The 21,723-nt window shown below is 49.0% G+C and overlaps 1 protein-coding gene and 1 long non-coding RNA gene across 3 annotated transcripts; both read left to right on the top strand.

The window, feature by feature from the left end:
- Positions 1-64: 64 nt before the first annotated feature.
- Positions 65-906, top strand: LOC147649334 (uncharacterized). Its single transcript, XR_015279235.1, has 2 exons — positions 65-314; positions 445-906. It is a non-coding gene; the product is annotated as an uncharacterized LOC147649334 (long non-coding RNA).
- Positions 907-7,969: 7,063 nt separating this feature from the next.
- On the top strand, positions 7,970-21,512 carry GNA11 (G protein subunit alpha 11). Of its 2 annotated transcripts, none has more exons than XM_086863041.1 (7): positions 7,970-8,145; positions 12,268-12,452; positions 13,506-13,660; positions 14,396-14,524; positions 15,642-15,771; positions 16,552-16,705; positions 18,268-21,512. In XM_086863041.1, exons 1-7 carry the CDS (start codon positions 8,010-8,012, stop codon positions 18,456-18,458), a joined length of 1,080 nt encoding a protein of 359 aa, XP_086719167.1. In that variant the 5' UTR covers positions 7,970-8,009; the 3' UTR covers positions 18,459-21,512. The 2 variants fall into 2 exon arrangements, with proteins under 2 accessions (XP_086719167.1, XP_023798794.1); XM_023943026.2 differs by lacking the exon at positions 7,970-8,145 and adding an exon at positions 8,479-12,107.
- Positions 21,513-21,723: the final 211 nt, after the last annotated feature.

Here is a 21,723-nt window from a genome sequence, read left to right as displayed (position 1 = left end):
TCCCCGGCCCGGGCGGGCCCACGGCCGCGCCCGCCCCCGCCGGTCCCCGCCCCCGCCGCGCGGCGCCGCCGGCCGCGGGCACCGGGCCGGACAGCGCTCCGTGCCCTCCGTGCGGCCGGGCCCGGGGATGCGGCCCCGCGGTCGGGACGGGCCTTTTCCCGCCGGCCTCTGCTCCCCGCGCCCCGGCCGGGGCTGCCCGGCCCTCCCCTCAGCCTCCCGGGGCCGCGGGCCGTGCCCCGGGCCCTTCCGAGCCCCCAGCCCCGGGCCCAGCCCGCAGAGCCCGCGGGGCAGGCCCAGGGTCCGGCCGGCCTGAGGCAGGTCCAGAGCCCCGGAGCGGCCCTGGCCGGGCAGTGAGGCTCCTCGCCCTTCGCAGCTCATTTTCACACCCTGCCCCAAGCAGAACAGGCATTTTTTAACCCAGAGTTTCGTTTTGCTTTATTTCAGCGTTGCCCTTGGCTGAGCGCGAAGGAAGGCAAAGGAAAAAGGTAGCTCACCTACAACTGGCCCCCAGATAAACCTCTGATCTCCAAACAATGGAATATTCTTCTCTGGATGCAATTTGGTCCTAAACCTGCTGCCTGAGGAGCAGACCCTGCAGTTCACGTCCTGTGGGATCGATTGCATCCCCCAGAGAGCAGTGGGGTGGGGAATTCAGCCACAGACTTTACTTCTGGAAGGACTTTGTTGCCGTGGGTACTCTTGCAAAGCCACACACACACAAATGTGCCCGTGCTCAGGCAGGATCAGGTCCTTGGAAGCCATTCGGGGAATAACAGGCAGGAACCTGGTTGGTACGTGTGAGCACGAAAGGGAGCTTTCATAAATTTCAGATGTTGCTCCGTGTCTATCTTTAAAAATCAGTACATTTTCTGATTAAAAATAAAATCCTACACGTCATGACTCCAGCAATGTGGGCTGGCCTGTTGTGGTATTTATTTTTAAAAAGAACAATATAGCAGCTGAGTTATTGTGACACCTCCTGCATATTGTGCAGTAGCTTTTTCACTTCAACATCTCCATATTAGTGGAAACTGTGACAGCTTCATGCCAAGGATTATTAATAGTGCAGGCAGGATTTGTGTCCCTGCAGAATAAGGGTTGGAAAACAGGGCAGACAGTCTTCCCCCAGTGGGGTTGGCATCCTGGTCCCCCTTTTTACATGGAGAGAAACTGAGTCACCCCAGCTTAGGCTCTGCTCAAGGGCAGAGAAATGCAGTTTATAATCAGTGTGTGCATGCAGCCAGACCAGGTCCCTGTTGTCCCCTTCCCCTGGTCCTAGAGCAGCACAGGCACTCTGCCCTACCCTTGCAACAGCTTGCAGTCACTCCCTTCCAAGTGGGAAATGAAATGTTCCTTTATTGGCATTTCTGTTGGCTACAAAATGTTCCATCTTTTTTTCTTTTTTTTTTTTTTTTCTTCCCCTCTCTCCTTACATTCTTCCAGGAAACACTCTGATTTATGGTATAATCTTGGCAAATCCCGATCCAGAGGAACACAAACTCACTTGTGCCTGGTAAATGACTTTTTAATGGGCCGGTTTCCAGCCAGGCAATGCACCTGCATCTGAAGAAGGGGGGATTTTAGCCTGGCCCAGGCTGTGTGAGTGGGGCTGAACATGGCCTGGGCACACAGAGGAACTGGCCCCAAACACAGCCTGGTGAACAGTGGGGGTTCCCACAGCCCACCTCAGACCTGGCTTGAGAAATGAAGGTTTTTCTAGCACAGGAAAGGGAGTTCTGTGTAGGAGCTCTCCAAATGAACTAACATTTTTCTCCTGCAAAGCTGTTTGAAGGCAATGTGGGGAAGCTCCCTGCTCCCTCAACATCTTGGCCAGGAATAAAGTCATGCTGGACTCTTGCTACAGCCGGGGCTGGGTCAGGGTTGGGCATGCAGGTGGGTTTCCAGAAAGCCATGGGGGACAGAGAGGGCAGAAACATTTTGCATTTCTAATGGAGCAAGAAGCTGTCCCAGTCCCTGGCCCCACTGGAACAATTAATACAGGGATGTCCTAATGAAACCAGAGAAACTTCCTATTAGTTCCTAAAAGGAGCAGTCTAACAAAGCTGCCAAAAATAAATCTGTGTAATGAAGAGCCTTTGTAAATTATTCAGATATTATATCCCACTCCAGCACTGGTTCAAGGAGAGAGGTTGTACAGACATTTTCTGCTCTGAAGCTCTGGACACAAGGTGAAAGCCATGCTGTCATTATTATGAAAATGTAGGCTCTGAGATCCTGATTTTTACCCTGAGAATACTCTCTCTTTTACCTGGAATTAAAGAGGAAGAAATAAAAAAGGCACAGCAGCAATTCAGGCGCTGAGACAAGGAAGGTTTTTTCCCCTTTCTCCACGGCCTCAGGATCTGGAGTCCCATCACCTCGAGCTGACCCCATACACGGGTGCTTTGCAGGATCTGGGGAATGTGGGGCACTCACAGCTCAGATTGGCATGGACAGGACCCCACTGGGTCCTGCTTTGCTTTGCTTCTCCCTTGTGTTTTGAATGCTGTGGCCTCCTTCCAGTTGAAACAGGGCTGAAACCCACCAAACTCATTAAACTTCAGCTGCCCTTGATACCCCACCTGCTAAGAAACCCCAATCCTTCCCCAAGCTGCAATCCCCCACTGCCATCCCATATTCAGACATCTGTGAGGCATTTTATAAGGGCCAGTGGTGGCAGCTTGTGGGCTATTAGTCACAGCTAGCCCCGTGCCAGGCTGCTGGGGCTCACAGAGTTCTCCCCTTCCTGCCTCCCTGCTTCCCCAGCCCCTTTTTGCAGCAGGATTGGTTCCTGCTTTTTTTTTATTTTGCCCAGCCCTGCCAGGTCTGTGCCACCTGGGATGGGATGGGGAGGCCAGGACTGTTGGGGGAGGTGAGGCACTGGACCTTGGCCCCCTGCCACATCCAGGCCAGACTGTCCCTTATCACAGGGATTATTGGCTTTTTATATTAAACTTTCTCTAGATAGCATAACACAATCAGCCAGGCACAAGGCAAGGGCTGGACAGGCCTGAGAGTGATTTACATGCGATCTGCCTCTCATGTCCCTCTTTCACATAAGGGGCTGTTTTCCTTCTCTCCCTCAGCACCTCCCAACTCTCCTGCTGCTGTTAGGAGCTGTGCAGGTCTCCCTGCTGCAGCAAAAGGCTGGGATGAGCAGTGGAGCTGCACAGGATGAGCAGTGGGGCTGCAGGGGATGAGCAGTGGGGCTGCACAGGATGAGCAGTGGGGCTGCACAGGATGAGCAGTGGGGCTGCACGGGATGAGCAGTGGGGCTGCAGGGGATGAGCAGTGGGGCTGCAGGGGATGAGCAGTGGGGCTGGGTGGGATGAGCAGTGGGGCTGTGTGGGATGAGCAGTGGGGCTGCAGGGGATGAGCAGTGGGGCTGCAGGGGATGAGCAGTGGGGCTGCACAGGCTCCCAGGGAGCTGAGGGAGCCAGATGTGCAGCACTCTCCTCCTCACAAACATGGCATTGGCAGGGCACAGATGCTTCCAGCAGCGCTGCTCCTGGCCCCCATCATCACCCAGCCCCAGCTGCTCCATCCCCTGGGACACCCAGGTGCCCCTGATGGGACACAGCAGAGTCCCAGCACCTCAGTGCCCACATGGGCAGCACACAGAGCGTTTGTTCTGCACCGTATGCCCACGGTTCCATGCTCGTTTCCTGCTGAAGCTATCTTGCTGCTTGCTCTCAGAGGCAGAAATGAACACCAGCCCAAATTCCTCGCCTACACCAAGAGGAAAAATGAGAAACTGTCCCTGTGTGCATAAGGTCCCAGGCAGGAATGGCCTGTAGGCAGAAAGGGCCTTTCTCCAAGAACAGCCTTGGTCCAGGCAGGCTTTTTACAGCTGGTAAAACATTCCTACTCTCTTTGATCCCGTTTTATCAGTGACTTGGAATAATTGGGTTCCATTCCTCATGGTGGCTGCCCCCCACCCCTCCCTTCTGCTGTAGCCTGTGTTTTTGCTGCAGACTGATTAGGGGTAATTATCCTTTTTACCAGCCAAAGTGCAAGGAACAGTTCACACTCCTTGCAGGAAGCAGGAAAGGGATTTTGCAGCTGAGCCGTGATTAGGAAGCACATGGTAAGGATGCCTGAACCTGCTTGCTCCCTAGGTGGTGTCCCTGAGGCATTTGGTGGGAGATAAGCAGGAAATTTGGAGCTGTGAGACAGTCAGGAGGTGCAGGGGAATCCCTTGACCCTTTGGTCATGAGAAGCTTCTCAGCACAATCAGTTTGCAGGAGCAGCGTGCGAATCGCTTTTCATATGAAACCCAGACTGAGCCTGAAGGGAGTGACCCACAGGGCCTGGAATGGGCAAAGGAGCAGCTTCTTGACCAGGCCCACCTGTGCTGGGGGCATGGCCAGGGCTCAGGATTCTCTCCTCTCTCCTCTGGCTCCCTTGCTGGACAAAAGGAGGAGCACGATACCAATTTTAGGGTCAAAAGGATCACCCAGGCTTTCCTCCTGCCCCTGTGCAGGATCAGTGTTCATCTACTGCACTGGAGCTTCACCAAATGCATATTTGCAGCAGTTTCTGAGATTTGCACAGGGGAGACAGATTGCTACACCCTTAAGAGTCTTTCTGTACTCGGCTAGTTCAGCAGCACTCCTCCAGGTAGGGAGAACATTTCTTCCTGACCTCAATTTATGACAAACACTGAAGCATGAGGCTGGATTGATTGCACAAGGAGATTGTGTCTTAGTAACTTGTGTGAATGCTGCAGCAGCTATGCTAATTCATCATTCCTTTATTTATGAAATCTGTGTGCAGGTTGAGTGCAATTAAATGATGTGCTTTGGGATCGTAGGGGATGAAAGGATCACAGAAAATGTAGGTTTGTTATCCTAGTTTACTGTGCACTGAGCCCACCTACAACACCATGACAAACCAGATGTGAAACATAAGGTTTAAAAAAACTAATCCAGCAATTGCTGTCACGGGCTTCATTTGTCAGTGTTGTTTGATCTCGGTGCCTTTCCTCCTCTTTTCAGAGAACTCAAATCTCGTGGCATCTTCCTGTGACAGGCAATTGAAGAACTTGTAAAGTTAATTTTGGGGGAGGCTGAAACATTTGACACATGCTCTGCAGCTGGTCCCTGGTCCCTATCAGCACACAGAGAGAGTCCAGACACATTCCTCCTTTGAATATCACAAGGAGACTCTGCAACCCCTCTGGGCAACCTGTGCTCTGTCAGCAGCACAGGAAAGTTCTTCCTCATGTTCAAGCTGGAACTTCCTGTGCATTGATTTCTGCCCACTGTCCTATTGCTCAGCAGCTGAGCAGAAACTGCTCCATCCCCTGGCACCTTCCTTCAGATACTTGTGGATGTTGGTAAAATCCCCTCTTGGTCTTCTCCAGGCTGAACTCCCTCAGCCTGGCAGGATCACCTCCCTGACCTGCTGGCAATGCCTGCTCCCCTCTGCTCTCAAACATCTGGAACTCACAAGCAGCTAAGAAATGGGGCCAGAATGGAGAGAAGGGATGGTACTCTGAAATATCTGCAGTGCTGCCCAGCACGATGTGTCTGCATCTTGATGGGCCGTGGGATCTTCCTCTCTGTAGAGAAATGGGGGTCATCTTTGGGCTCAGCATTAACTGCTCCAAATGTGGGCCATGGGAACAGTTGCTCTGGAAGTGGCCTGACACGTTCAGGATCAGCTTTCTGCAGGAACAGGGACATGGAGCCCAGGGAATTGCACAGCACACTGGTGACAGAGCTAAGGGAAATCCCAGGTCTCCTGGGAACCCTCTGAGCACCAAAACTTTTCCATTAGGGCAGAAAGAGAGGGAAAGGATGGGCTGTCATTGCTTGGAGACTGGCAGTTCTGTCATTCTTAAATCAACACTTTGATCAGGATTCATCAAAATTTAACATCTGTGGACCCAAGCTTCCCATCAGCAGGAACCAAGCAAGCAGTCCAGAGGTTGGATGTAAATTTTATTGCTCCTTTTCTTTTGGCAAGCTGTGGAAATTTCTTCAGGATCTGCTGGCCTTTAGATTTTGATCCTGCCCAAGAGAAGGAACCAAAACAACAGCCTCCAACACAATAGCTTCCAACACACAGCACCTTGTGGTTCAGAGCAGCCCAGCAATCCCAGCTCGATAACTCTTTAGCAGTCCCAGATGTGTTACCTGTGTTACCCTCACAGCCTGAGGACCTGCAAAGAGGTAAAGTGGTTTGCCCAGTCAGGGCAGTGCTGCAGGGGCTACAGGAACCTGTCTCCCTAAGGACTGTCCACACCTGGCACTTCCAAAAGGCAACAGGTCACAGGGAACAGCCACTGTGCCTTTGATCCTGGCTGTACTGAGCCCTTCTGTCTGCTGAATAAGTTTCAGCTATTAAGCAAAATGATCACATCACCTTTGGCAGAGGTCTGTGATGAGGGAGGAACAGCCCTCCTGGCTGTGGGGTGCTTGTAAGGGAAAGAGAATGTAACAAAGGGAGGCGAGTAGTGATGCTGTGAAAGGCCAAACTGTAGAGACCACCGGAAAAAAAAAGAATCACAAACTTCTTTTAATTGAGGCAAAGAACTCATGGGAATAGCACATGTGTAAGAGAGATCTGAAGTGGAAAATAGAACCTGTTTGTGAGTATTTTGTGTTTCTGTCTCAGCCAAACTGCCAAGAGGTAAGGACTGGCAAACCACTGCATGAGCCAGGCTCGTGGAAGGCAGGTATGTAACAGCTCTATCGCGCTTTTTAGGACCTTCAAAAAAACTGCTTTAGATACAGACCCCAGGCAAGGCAGGGTAAGAGGTATGCAACCACAGGTGCCTGCAAGAGGGGGGCGTGTGTGTGTGGAGAGTGCAGGTGGCAGCTACAGCGCTTGGGGCAGGTTCCCACAGAGCACAGGGGGGCTGCTCTGGCAGATAAAGCCGCACTGGCAGCAAAAGAACGAGCACAAGGCAGTGCCATGGAGGGGATGCCTCAGGCTGCTGGCTGGAGGACCTGCTACAGGTCAACAGGCACCCGGTAGAAGAAATGAGAAAACCTGGGCTAAAGCCAGCTGAGAGACCCGCTGTGTGGAGAGATGGAGAGCGAGGGGCGGCTCGGAGGTGGCAGCCAGAGAGCTCAGCTGGCAGGCTCGGTGTGGCCCTGGAGGGACAGGGCAGCGGCCGGAGCCTGGAGCACAGGGCCGGCACCGTAAGGCCTCAGCCTCTCCCTGCTCGGCACCGAGGGCTGGACGGCCGGGCTAGCGGGGTCTGAGGGCTGAACCGGGCCCGTCCCACGCAGGCTCTGGCCCGGCCGGCTCCAGGCACCCGCGAGGGGCTCCGAGCGGGTGCGGGACGAGCTGCAACGTCCGGGGCCTGGGCCCGCCCTGTGCTGCCATCCCAGCGGCCGCCAAGGCCCTACCCGCCCGGCGTAGCCCAACCGCGGGCCCGGGGAGGACGAGGGGAGGCGGCGGCTCCGCGCTTGGCCCGGCCGCGCCCGGACACGGGAGGGTCCGCTCCCATCCCGGCCCGCCCCGCCATGGGCGCCCAGTCCGCCACCTTCCCACAATGCCCGGCGGCCCCGCCCCGCTCCAGGAACGCGCGTCCGTGCGCCCTCCCCCCCCTCCCCCCGCCACCGGCCAACCAAACCCTGCACTCCGATTGGCCGCGGCGCCTCGTCCCGCCCGTCCGGGCCCGCCCCTCTGCGCACCGCGCTCTACCATTGGCCGCGGCCGCTGCCAGTCAGCGCTTGTTTTCGGCGGCAGCGGGTTGGGTTGCGCCGGCTCGTCGGTGTCTCGGCGGAGCCGTGCGGAGGGAGCGGCGGCGCAGCCGGGCGAGAGCGGCGCGGGGGCGGCGGCGGCGGCGCTGGCGCTGGGCCCGGCCGCAGCACTCGAGGCCGGGGCGAGGCCGGGCCGGGCCGGCGCCGCGCAGGGCGGGAGGGTGGGGAGGGAAGGGGGCGCGGGACGCGGGACCGGGCCGGGCCGGGCTGGGCTCCCGGCCGTGCGGAGGACGGTGGTCGGTGCCGGGGGGGTGGGGGGGTGGGCGGGGGCGTCCCGGCCGCGACGCGACCATGACTCTGGAGTCCATGATGGCCTGTTGCCTGAGCGACGAGGTGAAGGAGTCGAAGCGCATCAACGCCGAGATCGAGAAGCAGCTGCGGAGGGACAAGCGCGACGCGCGCCGCGAGCTGAAGCTGCTGCTGCTGGGTGAGGAGCGCGGCGCCGGTCCGGCCCCAGCGGCCGCCGCGGGGCCCGGCCCGGGGCTCGGCAGGTCCGGGTGGCCGGGCCGGGCGGGGAGCGGGTGTGGCGGGGAAGCGGCGGGAGCCATCCCCGCCTCAGCCCGGCGCTCGGGGCCGCTCCCGAGCCGTGCGGGGCGGCCGCCTCATTGGCTGCCCTTTGTTTGATTTTGTGATGCGTTCGCTGTCAAAATGGGTTTTGACACAACCAGGAACTAAGTAGCTGAAATTCCTGGTTGTGAAGGCGGGCACGCACGCGGGCGCGTGAAATTTGTCTCGAGGAAACGATTCTCAGGAGTGTGCTGGCCTTCGTTAGCGTGGGGAAATCCGCTGATGGGGCTGGTGCTTTTCAGGATTGACGGTGAACTCCTGGGCCTTGGGTGAACGTCCGTGGAAAAAACTGGCCTCCAGCTCCTAAAGCACGTCCTTCCCCTGGGGCAAGACGTGGGAGAGGCAGCAGGGCTGGGAGCACGGTGTGGTGGTTCTGGAGGGGGACGAGGCAATAGGAAGGCACGAGTTGTGTTGTTGCCTGTGGTGTTCAGAGGTTGAGATCACCTGTGCAGCCATAAGAATCTAGGTCTTCGGGTGGAAACACAGTAGTGTTCCCTGTGCAGATGGGTAACTGTGCCGTGTTTAGATGAGTTTAGAGGGATGGGTAATCAGTTGCAAACTGAAGCTTGCAGGCGTGTACCTCCTTCTTCAGCAGTGAGTTTGATGTTCATGCCTAGGTAGCCCCCAAATTTAAACTTAAGTTTCAGTTTTCATGCGTACCGTGATTTAGTACTGCTTGTGTCTCAGATATTTCCTGCTTTGTGTCTTGAATACTGTATCATCTTGAGATGAAATCTGAAGCAGATCTGATGGATCTATTGACAAGCCATTAAGGTCCAGCTGGAGAAGGAGGTTGACCCTTGAGAATAAAAAAAAGAAACCAAAACCACTTTGCAGAAGTGGGGGGAGGCCCCTTGGAGGGCTCCAGTACCAGGAGTGGTGCCTGGTGATAACTGGCAAGCAAAGGCCAGGGCTTTCCTTCTCACCCTGAATCCTCCACAATTAATGGATTGCTGTTCTTCGTGTGAAAGGTGAAATCGAGGGTTTCACATTTCTGCTCTTTGGAGATGCTGTGGCAATTTCTGTAAGGCTTCTTGGAGAGGAGGAAAGGTGTTCCTCACTCTCATGCTTCCCTAAAAGCAGTCCCACAGAAGCAGCTGTGTCAAAATAGGTTGTCGCTATAGGATAGATCTGGGTTAAGAAGATCCCACTGGATCTAAAGATTTCACTTTAGAAATAATTCAGATTGCTCAAGAATCCTTTCTGCTTTTCTAAAAGATACAGATTCAGCATCAGATTAAAAAAACATACAGAGGGTGGCTATTATTGGGTAAGCAACACTCCTAGGTGTAGCCAGTGTTTGCAGGATGCTTTTCACTGGACACAGCACGTTGCCCACCTTCAGCTGGCACAGGTAACCTGTGTTCTCTCTCCTTGGTGTAACTGCTGCTTGCAGGGATTTCTTCTGTGTTGCTCCTGTTCTATGGAGTTCTTATATTCACAAATATTAATGATTGACTTAATGAGAGGGCTTTCCCAAAATCTCCAAAATTTTGAGTGTGTGGAGGGAGTTTTCCACCTTATAGAAACTGTCAAATCTTTCTTGTCACTACATCTGGTGACAATTACTTTGTTGAAGCCTAAAACAGAAAATTGAGGTGAAGAATAACAGTGCTAATCAATGATGAACTTGTTAATAAGAAGTTCAAGGTGTTGGACGTTGCCATCTGGTACAAGGGAGTAATTTGTCTTTTTACTAGGTGGGGAGGATATTTTGTACAAAAATGACTTTGATTAAGCAAGGATACTGTTGACTGAGCAGTGTATTTGCAAGAGCTCCTGAGGTACTGGGGGATCATTATGAAGTTACTGTAAACTCTGCTGCTTTCATGTGTTGGCAAAAGAAGGGGTGAATTCAGATTAGCTCCCATCATATTAAAAAAGGGTTTTGTGCCCTCAGAGTTGTAGATCTTGCCCACCAGAGCTTGTAACCTGCTGGTGTAGTGCTGTGCCTCAGGGAAAGCAAAAGGCACCTTTAAAATAAACCAAACAAACCAAAAACCCTCCACCAATAACCTAAACCAACCCCCAAACCAAAAAAGGGCGGTGATGGAGTGACAGGAAGAATCTGTGTTTGAACTCTTAAGTTGTGAAGCAAGTAAAGGTCTGGTGTTGAGGTTTCTCTTACATTTTCATTGTTGAAATGCTTTGAACCACCACCTTTTTTTTTTTTTTTTTCTCAGTTTTGGTTGCTGTGGTAAAAGACAAGGAAGTATTTCTCACCACACTGACAGAAACCACAAAAGATTTCAGTTTCCAGTTTTTCCCCTGCTTAGGGTGCACCTTTGTGTTCGAGATGGAGATAGTTTGCTTCATATTGATAGTGTCTACAGTGTTAATTTCTGGCTGTGCTGACGTGATTTCTGTCACTTCTTGCTGTTCATTTCAAACGTTCTGCTTCTAGTTAGGTGCTTGTTGCTTTTATCTGAGCATTTTTATTTGTTTGCTTTTTAGCCTACCAAGATAAAATGAGTAACTGAGCATCTACATGCGAGTGGTAATTGTGTATTGGGATGAATGAGATCCTGTCTGAACCATCTCTCCCCTGGTGTGAGGAGACTCTGGTGGTGCCTGTGTGGAGAACCAGGGCTTTGCCAGTGTTTTAACCACAGGTCAAAAGGATTTATATCACTGATGTGACATATTTTGAGTTTTTGGTCTCGGTAGCCAGGTGAGCTGTGCTGCTGTGTTAGAGAGGTGTGGGATTTTTATCAATATCCTGCATAATAATAGTAGATTTTAGAAGATTGGATAAAAGCACTCCACAGAAATGTAGTGGTGTCCATTTAGGCTGATGAAGTGTGGAGGTAAGCTCATCCCAAGTAAGACCTGGCCTGTGTGTCCCCTCCACAAAGGACTGTGTGCACAGGGCAGATGTCACTGGGGACGTCCCAGTTGAATTGTGACTTTAGCAAGGCTCTGGAACTGCGTGGACGCCGTCCGATGGCGTTTTTCTCTCCTACTCCCTCTGTTATAAAGTTCCCACTGTCCTTTGGTATCATCTGGTGGCCTTCACATGCTGAATGACACTCCTTTGGGGCCATAAATGTAGGAGTGGAAGGACCTGCCCGGGTGACGGTGCAGGAAGCCGGCGCTGGAAGGGCTGCCCTGTGCCGTGTCCTGCCCTCCCATCTGCTCTGGGCCCCGCCAGTAAAACCTGCGAGAGGAGGAAGAGAAGGAAGCAGTGGCCTTGCTGAGCAGGCTGCAGCCCGTGGGGACCCAGGCACGGCACCGACAGCTGGGAGCAGTGGCCTACTCTGCTCTCCCTGCCAGACGCCATTTTTAACTCCCTCAGATCCAGAGCAGGATCGCAGGAATGCTGCCACAACCGAGGCTCTGGGCTCAGCCCTGAGGAACAAACCTCTGCACAGTAGTTTGGGATACAAGGCAGATGTGCTGCCTGGGTTGTTCATGTCAGATGGATAAGCAAAGAGTTTCTTGAGCTCCGTTCTCCTTTAGAGTTGATTTATTTTTTTCCCATTGTGTTCGGCTCTTTCCTGTGAAAAGACACATCGTGTATAGGGCAAAGAGCATTTTGTGCCAAATTAGAGCAAAAGAGAATTCTCTGTTTACTGGGCTTCTCCTGGCCACTCTCTGCTGTCTGGGTCTGTAGCACTTTCCTGGCTTGAGAGTGTGTCCAGGCCCTTCCTGGCTGGTTGTAGCATCTTGCTGGAGTATCTGGGAATAGGTCAGGTGTGACGGGCAAGGGCCTCTTGACGCAGGACGTGTGGGAGTGGCTGTAACGTGAGATTTGGAATAAGTACCAGAGCTACTTTTGAAGGCTGCTGTAAAGGACAAGGTGTCTTCCTTCCACGCTGCCGGGTTTGTAGTGGGGATGAACAATCCAGGCTGCCTTTTAGCAGTCTGGGAAGTGACAAAAAGGGGGTTGGAGTAGTGTGTGCTTGGGTGTAGTGATAGGAGCTTTTATCTGTCGTGGGCTTTGCTCCTGGTGGCTCCTAACTCACTCTCTTGCATCCTGTAGGCACTGGGGAGAGTGGGAAAAGCACGTTCATTAAGCAAATGCGTATAATTCATGGCTCAGGCTACTCTGAAGAGGACAAAAAAGGCTTCACCAAGCTGGTGTACCAAAACATCTTCACTGCCATGCAGTCTATGATAAGAGCCATGGAGACCCTGAAGATTCTGTACAAATATGAACAGAACAAGGTAAGCTTCTCAGTTTTTGCACATATCTTTATTCAGTGAGGATTTTGAGTTCTTGTTTGTTCATGTCTTTCTGTATTGCAACCTCAGTGACGCTGAACTCTTTCCTGCAAACTTTTAATGACATTTTCTCGATACCCAACTGCTTTTATTTGGTTGTGTTAAGGGATAGGGTAACTTTCCAAGGTTGGTGCACTGCTGTGCCTAGTGAGTGGTTGGAGCAAGGGATTTGGATGTGATGGTAGGGGTAGGAGGGGTGTTATTTTTACTCATTTCAAGGATTCAGGGTTGTTAAATGTGTCAGCATTTTCTTTGCATATGTTGCTGTTCTTATTGGAACTTGAAGCAAAATACATGCTGGACACAAAAGACACAGACCTATGCTGGTAGCTATCCCTGTTTCTGCAACCCTTCTGTTTTTCTGATAGCTACTGACCAAGAGTACAAACCTTTCTTGAGGAATTTTGGTCTCAACCACAAAAATGTACTGATTTTGGAACCAGGAATTAATTTTAGACAGATCTGATCTAAATTATTTTATCTTTTTGAGGGGGAGGACAGTGAGAGTGAGGGCATGCCAGAAAAACAGGGTTTTTTTTAGCATATTTTGCTTTTTTTAATACTTAGTATCCTTAATATTTTGAAGTTGTAGTTTATCTGACCTGTCACAAAGTGTCTTGCAGCTGATTTTGAATAATTGTTTGTAGGGAGTAGATGGTGCCCCTTTCCTGTCTGTGGTGAGAATAGGCAGAGTGTGAGAAAGCTTTGCCTGTGCTTTATGTGAGGCATGGTGGAGAGGTTCTGATAAATAAAATCTGCCAACTTCTGCTTACTATAACTTGTGCAGAACTTCAGTTTGGTTTTTATTTACTGGGGGTATTGTCAAAAGCCCCTTGGTGTGGATAATTACCTCACAAACTCCACAGGCTGTGCTAGTTTCTGTAGTCCTTCCTTTGCTTAGCCATTGTAGGGTGGATGTTTTTATCCCCCTGGTTTTGGTTTTGTTTTTTTTTTTCTTCACTTTTTCTCTCTTTACTTCTTCTTTTCAATCTCCAGGCCAATGCAGTGCTGATCCGAGAAGTGGATGTAGAAAAGGTCATGACATTTGAGCAGCCATATGTAAGTGCAATTAAAACATTGTGGAATGACCCTGGAATACAAGAGTGTTATGACAGGAGAAGAGAATATCAACTTTCTGACTCAGCTAAATAGTAAGTGTACAATCACTGGCATGCTTGTGGTGGGAGTGATGGTCTAACAGATTACACCTGTCCACATTTTTTTTATCCAAGTCCAGAGTTTGTTTCTTTATCATTTGCTGCTTTTCCTGAGAGTATGAAGTGTTCTGGTGGGTGTTCATACATCTACTCTAGGATATACCTGAGGCCAGAATCTCCACAGTATTCCATCTATATTGCTCTTGGGCAGCAGGAGTGCTGCTCTTTTTCTTCAGGTTTGTTTCTGGCCTGCAGGTGTACATGGATATGTAACTCAGGTCTTATTAATTATAAATCCATTAAATTTGGCAATGTACAGAGGATGTTTTATATTTATAAGTAAATAACTAACTGTATGTTTCTACGTTTATAAGTAGAAAACCTCAGCTTTGGTCCTGAAACATAAAGCATCTATTGTGGTTAAACTTCCTCTGTAGTAAAGATTGTCTTCCCCACTCCTGTACAGAGTTGATAAAGTTGTTCCTAGTGTATCTGTTTATCCTCCGAGGGGGCTGGCTGGTGAAATCCTCATTCCCAAAAATATTATCTGTTAGTTTTCCACACCATATTTAAAATAATTCAGACAACTTCTGCCTTTCTCATTACGCTACAGAAAGACTTCATGTAGCAGTTTTTACATCTGTATATTTATGTGCTGCAACCTAAGGTAGTTTTTGTTTTTCTTTTTTCTTTTTTCTTTGTTATTTTTTTCCACTGTCCTGCTTGCAGCTATCTCAGCGATGTGGATCGTATCGCTACCCCAGGATATCTACCAACTCAGCAAGATGTGCTACGGGTTAGAGTCCCTACAACCGGGATCATAGAGTACCCCTTTGACCTAGAGAATATTATCTTCAGGTACTGGAGGTGTCTTCATGTTACAGCTGAACTGAGGCAGCAGGGAGGTGGTTTCAGCAAGGATAAGTTCTGCTTTATGTGTCCAGATGGTTTGGGTGGATGTGTGATGGGTGCTTCTCTCACTGGGATGTTTTGGCTGTCAGAAAACTGAACCTGCTTTTGATTCAGTGGCACTTCAGACCCAGAGAACCATCTTGGTGTCCTTCCTGGGCAGGATTGTGCTGCTGCCATCTCAGGCAGCTGGGGGATGTGCTGAGAGCTGAAGCCACCAAGGCCTGGCACTTTTTGTGCAAAAAGACTTCCCTGTAACCAGCACCTGCCTTAAGAGCTGGCTTTTTGTGCCTACCTTGTACTCTCAGGGTGGCACCAAAACTTGCTGCAGCAACAGATGGGCTTTGCAGGCTTAAGCCAGCAGCTGAGCCTGGCATGACCAGGCTGAACACAGCAATATTCCTGTTTTGCTCTGGTCCTCTCTGCTCTTCCCCAGTCCCACAGTGTGGCATTGCCAGAGAGGAATGAAGGAACCTGCATCCTCTCTCTTAAACCATTTGGTTACAGAAAGGCAGAAGTCTCCTCTCCCTGTTGTGTTTTGCTGACCTAGGGAATAGGTGTAGGGTTTTATCAAAGGTGAGCCACGTGTGTGGCACTTCAGGTGAGTGCCAGAATGACTTTAGTGTACTGTACAGGTGGGACTTGAAACTGAGAGGCTGAAGTGTGTGACTGTTAAACAGCACATTCTAACAAAAGTGTAACGACTAAAGAAAGATTTGAGTGGGGGAGAAGCTTTGAGGCAAGCAGGTGCTTTAATTAAAAATAAAAATAGTTTGCTCATGTGACAGAGCACAGTTTTGAAGGACTTGTCTTTTCAGAGTCAGGGCTGCTGCTGAGCAGACTTGCAGAATTCAACATTCTGTGGCCATTCTTTCAGTTTGGTGTATTTCTAGACCAGAGTATTTTGTAAACTTGCTGGTTTTGTTAACAGGCAGATACTGTCACATCCCTGTGCCAGGTTAACTGGAATGGTAAAGAGCCAAATTAATCTTCATTGTTTGCTGGTGCTTTGCATTCAGAGAACTGCAGCTACCTCTGTGATACTCTATGTACTTCTCTTCCTTAGAATGGTGGATGTTGGAGGTCAAAGATCAGAACGAAGGAAGTGGATCCATTGCTTTGAAAATGTGACTTCCATCATGTTTTTAGTAGCACTTAGTGAATATGACCAAGTTCTGGTGGAATCGGATAATGAGGTGAGCCAAAGAATGGGAACTCTGCAGGAGGGAGGAAGGAGAGGAGGAAGAAAAGAGGGAGGAATGTCTTTGTAGTTTCTTGAAGGCTGGTACCCAGGTGCTTGGTGCCAAGTTGGATTAGCTACTATTATTGGTTTTGGCCTTCAGTTCTTGTTGCAAAGAAAACAGGAGCCTGGACGGGTCATGATGTCCCTGAGGATGGAAAAGGCAGAGGGCATTCAAATCATCTGGACTTCTCAAGTGAAAAATGAAATTAGCTGAAATTGCAGAGTCCCTTGTGCCATAGAAAGCACTGTGCAAGTGCTCCCAAATCATCCCTTCCCTTTCCTGCACTTGAGGAACCCAGTGACCTGGCTTACTTCAGGCTTTGCTCTCTTGTGAGGTGGTGACTTCACTCTTTGAAGGTGCAAATCTGAATTTTGGCACTTGCTAATAGATTAAAATCATGCTATTAGATAACAAGCTGCTCTTTTTCTAGTAGACTAAATATGCTCACAAAGTATCATTGGACAGGCCTCTCATGACTGTTAAAGCATAAAATCTAAATTTTAAGTATTTTGATGTGAAAGCTTGGCAAATAAATGAACCTTCAGTCCCTCAGATTTTGCATTTCCTTTCCATTTACTGATCCGGCTTGAACCAGACTCTACCTGGGGCCAAAGTATTTTGTGTACAATGTTTGAGATGCTGAATTACTACAGATCTCAGTGCATGTGCAGGCAACAAAAAGGCATTTTAGTTTTCCTCTGTGAAAACAGGGCTTTCTTTTTCTGATTTCAGAACCGGATGGAAGAGAGTAAAGCTCTCTTTCGAACCATTATAACTTATCCATGGTTCCAAAACTCTTCTGTTATCCTCTTTCTCAACAAGAAAGATTTGTTGGAAGACAAGATCCTGTATTCCCACCTTGTTGACTATTTCCCAGAGTTTGATGGTGAGTGGCTTTTAAGAGGGAACACTTGATGGGGGGTGGAGGTGATTTGGTTAAAACTTACTTGTTTTTTAAAGAACACTCAGATCTAGAAGTGGAGTAAACATTAATTGGAGAATTGGAGCAATAAGAAAACATCACAAAAAATCTTAATCCTGCATAGACAACTGGAATATGATAGGATGATCAAATAATGAGCCTCTTCTAAATGAAGAATTACCCCTCCAATATTCACTGCAAAGTATTAAAGAATGGAAGTCCACCTTGTACTTAAAACCAGCTTCATAAACATGTAAACCAGTAAACCAGCAGTTTACTGGTATTCTGGACCTTTTAAGGCTCTAGTCAAGAGGTGACTTGAGTCTTTGTTTTGAGAAACTGACTGGTCAAATACCCAAGTTGTTCTAATGATGGTGCTAAAAATTCTTTCTGCAGCTTGAAATTCTTATTAGCATGCCATCTGCTGTTGTGGGAAAATAATGCCTATGTGAAACAGAGGATTTCCCATCTGAAACAAAACTCCTTAGCCAAAATATTATTTCAGGTTCTTCAGCTGAGTGAATTTAAACCTGGCTGGTAACACACCTGTACAGGGCTGAAATTAAAATCAAAGTGCTGGAGGATGAGATCAGGCCATGCTCTCGTGTATTAATTCCATAATTATTTGCTTAAAAAATACGAGGTAAAGGGAAGAATGACCATTTTGCAAACAGCTTTCACCTTTTAAAGGACCAAAGAAATTACACTTGGTTAGTTGTCCTCCCCCATCTGGAGTTTCTGCTTGGAGGTCTGGTGGGAACACCAAGTTTTTCCAGCAGGCTGGGAATGGATGAAGAGCTGCTGCCCAAACGGTGCCTACTTCAAATGACAGCTGGAGACAGATGCCAGCTTCCAGGGGCATCGTGTACTTCCATTTTCTCCTACAAGTAGCTCCTTCAGGGGTGCTGCATGGCCTGTAAGTGGGAGGTTGCCCATCAGATTTCCTCTCAAGAGATGGTACTTGCCATGCAACAACAGCAGTCCTGTGAAAGAAATTGCAGTAGGTGATTATATTCCTGGGTTAATGTGAATTAAAAACCAGCCAAAATTCCCATTTTTAGCCTCCTGTGAGGTGACCAGCTGGATCAGACTGACTGTACTTCTGGCTGGCATTAACCCTTGTTTCCAAAATACACATTTGTGTCTTTCAGCCTGTGAGATCCATCTGTATATTAGGAAGAAATTTACACCCCATTTCCATGGGAGGGCATTTAATGGTGTCTGTCCAGCATCTGCCACTTCTGCCCAGTGGATGCTCCCACCCAGGGTTGTTCCAAGGTCTGAATTCCAAAGCAGGGTCTGAACTGACCCATCAGGGTCTGCAAAGTGCCCAGTGCCCTTATGGGGTTTGGTTAGACAGCTGAAAAGCATAAAACACTTCAACTCTTGGAACTTTTATCCTATAAATGATCTTAATTTCTTCTTTAAAGCTCCGTAACCCACAGGAGAAGTGCTGATGGGTCAGTTGGTGGATGTGGGGGATGCCTGGGAGTGAATCCATTCACTGGTGTCTCTGTTTGCTGCAGGCCCACAGAGGGATGCACAGGCAGCCCGCGAGTTCATCCTCAAGATGTTTGTGGATTTAAATCCCGACAGTGATAAAATCATCTATTCCCATTTCACATGTGCCACAGACACAGAAAACATCCGTTTCGTCTTTGCAGCTGTCAAGGACACCATCCTACAGCTCAACCTGAAGGAGTACAACCTGGTTTGACCTGCTCTGCTCTTGCCCCTTGAGAGGCTTCTTTGTGAAGAAAAGACAAAAAATGAAATTTTAAATATGACAGGAAAAAAAAAAAAGTTTTAATTTTTGATGATGTAATGATTGCAAATTGTCTGATCTGTGGAGTGGCAAGTGCTCGGTGTTACCCTGGAGTCTCATGTCTCTGTCCACAGAGTAGTTGATTTCATATTTTTAACAAATTGCTTTTATGTCACAGTTAACGGGGATATGCCTCATTTCTTCAGCACCTTGCTTACTTCTTAATTTTTGCCAAGCAGCTAAGGCAGCCTCATCTTGATCTTTCCTTTGTTGCTAAGCCACCTTTTTTTTCCCCCCCCCATTTCATTCCCGTGGTATATGTAGAAAAAAAACCAAAAATCCCCAACACTTTCCAGCTGAGATTGTGAATTCACTGGACTGTGGGAGTGCAGAATGCTACTGGTCCCTTTGCCTTGTGCTAGAGGGTGCCTCTGGTGTAATTTGCTAATCCTGCTTCCTTCCCCTCCTTCTTTCCTTTCCCTTCCCCAGGACACGCTCCATGGTTCACTGTGATGAAATGTTGGGGAGGAGCAATTGCTCTCCAACTATTGTGCAAAAAAAAAAAAAAGAAAAAGGCAAAACAAACAAACAAAAAAGCCATCACTTTTCCATTCTTTATATGTTCTGAGTAATTTTTTGTTATCAATTATAAAAGGTATGGAGACTGTGATTTTTTTTTTTTTTTTTAAATTATTGATGTTCTATACATAGTTTGCTATGTGTTGCTGTATTTTGTTCATGGACTACAAATGATGGAAGCTCTTGGAGCAATAGCTGCTGAGCCTGGGGAAGTGCCTGACTGTAATTGTTCTTTATTTTTATTTCATTTTTATTTCTTCTTTTTTTATTTTTTTTTTCTCCTTTTCCACACACATAAACACATCCCACCCACACCACAAGCGCGTGGCCGTGTGCGCACAAGGCTCAGTCTGCAGAGAGGAACTGTTTTGTTGGGTAGAGTTTTTGATATCAATCAGCAACTTCTCTATGCAGCAGTTACCAAAAGCACACTGAGTGATTGTGCCATTCGAACATCAGACTTTGCCTGGATTGAAAACCTTAGTCCCGTGCCATCCTCTCGGTCTTTCCTTGCTGCCTCGTAGCAATCAAGCCTTGTTTTATTGCATTTTGTGCCAGTGTGTGAATGACTTTATAAGAATTCCTCAGCCTTGTCCAGCTTGCAGAGTTTGAGAGGACCAGAGCTGGAGGGTGACAGGCTCTGGTAGGATTCTTAGTTGGGGAGATTGAGGATAGCTCTTGGAGGGAGCAGTTGTGTCTCTCCCATTTGTGCATTCCCCCGAGGCACACGCTGCTGTGTCCCTCTTTGGAGGAGTTTGGCTCCTCTTTGGAAGCCTTGCACACATCCTTGCTCCAGGGTGCCTGTGATCACTGTTAGCTGCTGCAGGATCCAGAGAGCCCTGCCCTGGCTGCTCCTGGTGCAGCAGGAGAGAAGAGAGGCAGCAGCACTTGCTGGAAGGCAGAGTGGATGTAGTTCTGGATTCTGAATGCCTCCTGAATCTCCACTGAGCAGGAGGAGGTGAAGCCTTTGCCCTTAGGAGAGCTTTATTTTCCAGGAGCTGAGGCAGGTCCAGGTGCTGGAGGGCTGCTGCCAGCCTGGGAGAAAGAAGTGCATTGGCAAAGCAGGGAGAGAGAGAGTGGGAAGCAGGAGATGTGACCCACCCCTGGACGTGTGTCAGCCATCACTGATGCTTTGTTTCAATTCCAACGAGTAGCATTGGGTCCAAATTCTCTGGATCAACCAGATTGCCCCCTTGAAGGCTGCCAGTAGAAAAAAGACTAAATGAGCTGCACTGTTGAAGGGGGCTGTTGATATTTTGTCTCTTTTGTAGACAGAGCACTACATCAGTGTTTTGCACAACATTGTAAGAGTAAATCTATCTGTCTGAGATGCTTAAGATGCTTTGATCTAGAACACTAAACTATGGAGGGGACATAATTTTGAATAATTCTGTTGATAGGTCCCTCATTTTCCCGAGTAGCTGAGCGAAGCCTCTGTGGGCTCAGAGCACTACAGAGCAAAGCAAGCTCTGCTCCAAGTGATTACAGAGCTCAAGTTGGAACAGTAGCCATGGGACCAACAGCTGAAGAGCCAGTCTGAGTGGTGATGCTGAGGGAAACATAGCATCTCTTTAGACTAGCCATGCTCTGGACTGCATTTAACCCTTGGGAGGAATGAGAGGGAATCCCATGTGTCAGACAGCTTTGCATCAATTTTACTGCTTTTTTTTTTTTTTTTTTTTTTTTTTAATCTTTATGCCAAAATGATCCAGTTTGTAGAAATTGTCTTATAAAAAGGAATTTATAATCATCTTCATGTATTCTAAGTGCTGTTCCTCTGAAGCAGACGGCAGCACCAGCCTCTTCCGCTTCTGTGATCCTTTTGTAAATGGTTCACACTACAGCTGTTGCCAGCAATGAGCCTGGCACTGATAAACAGCTTCTTGGAAAATGACTTCCCAGAAGTTTCTCTTTTCCAAGGTGAATGATGGTGGTACTTCCACTTGAATCAGAAACTTTTTTTTGTCTTGTTTTGTACCTTCCCCTTTCTTTAAGAGCTGCTGCCCTGGCACAGGAGGAGGGATCTTGGCATCTGTCTCTTGCAGAGTGACTCTGCATCGAGGCAGGCAACTGTGGGAGGCTGTAGGCACAAGGATTTAGGGAATGTGCTGTACCTTGTGGGGCACCTGCTTGGGGAAGCTGTTGGCCTGAGAACTGGCTCAGGGCGGGGAGGGAAGGGCCAAGCGTTGCTCAGTGGCTCTCGTTGAGTTCCTGCAACCTCCTCCTGGATTGGGGTAGGAATGGGTCAGACCTGTACACATCACCTGGAGTTGTCTGTGACTGTATCATGTGTGAGGAGATACCGGTGTTATAGCACGTGCTTTCCTTAGTGAGCAGCTGCTTGTGTGCCTCCAGCTTGGCCAGTGAAGTGCTCCTGCAGAACTGGCTCCTGTCTCTGTTGGCTGGCAAATGCCTGCCCTAGCAAAAGTGCCAAACCTTAAAACCAAATTTGCCTGTATCAACCTTTCTGAAAGTGAGGCCTGTCAGAATTCTCTGCAGGTTGAGAGTGACTTTCAGAAGAGAGGTAAAATTGGGTTGTTGTAGGGAATCTAGAGTCTGAGGAGTTGGTCTCCTTGCTAACCTCTGCTCCTTGTGTACTTTTAATCTTTGTTCTGTTAAAGAAACCATCATACTTTGA

This window comes from Cyanistes caeruleus, chromosome 25, assembly GCF_971803275.1.
Source record: "Cyanistes caeruleus chromosome 25, bCyaCae1.hap1.1, whole genome shotgun sequence".
NCBI lineage: Eukaryota > Metazoa > Chordata > Aves > Passeriformes > Paridae > Cyanistes > Cyanistes caeruleus.
The sequence above is the reverse complement of the archived record's forward strand: the minus strand, read 5'-3'. Positions and strand labels throughout refer to the sequence as shown.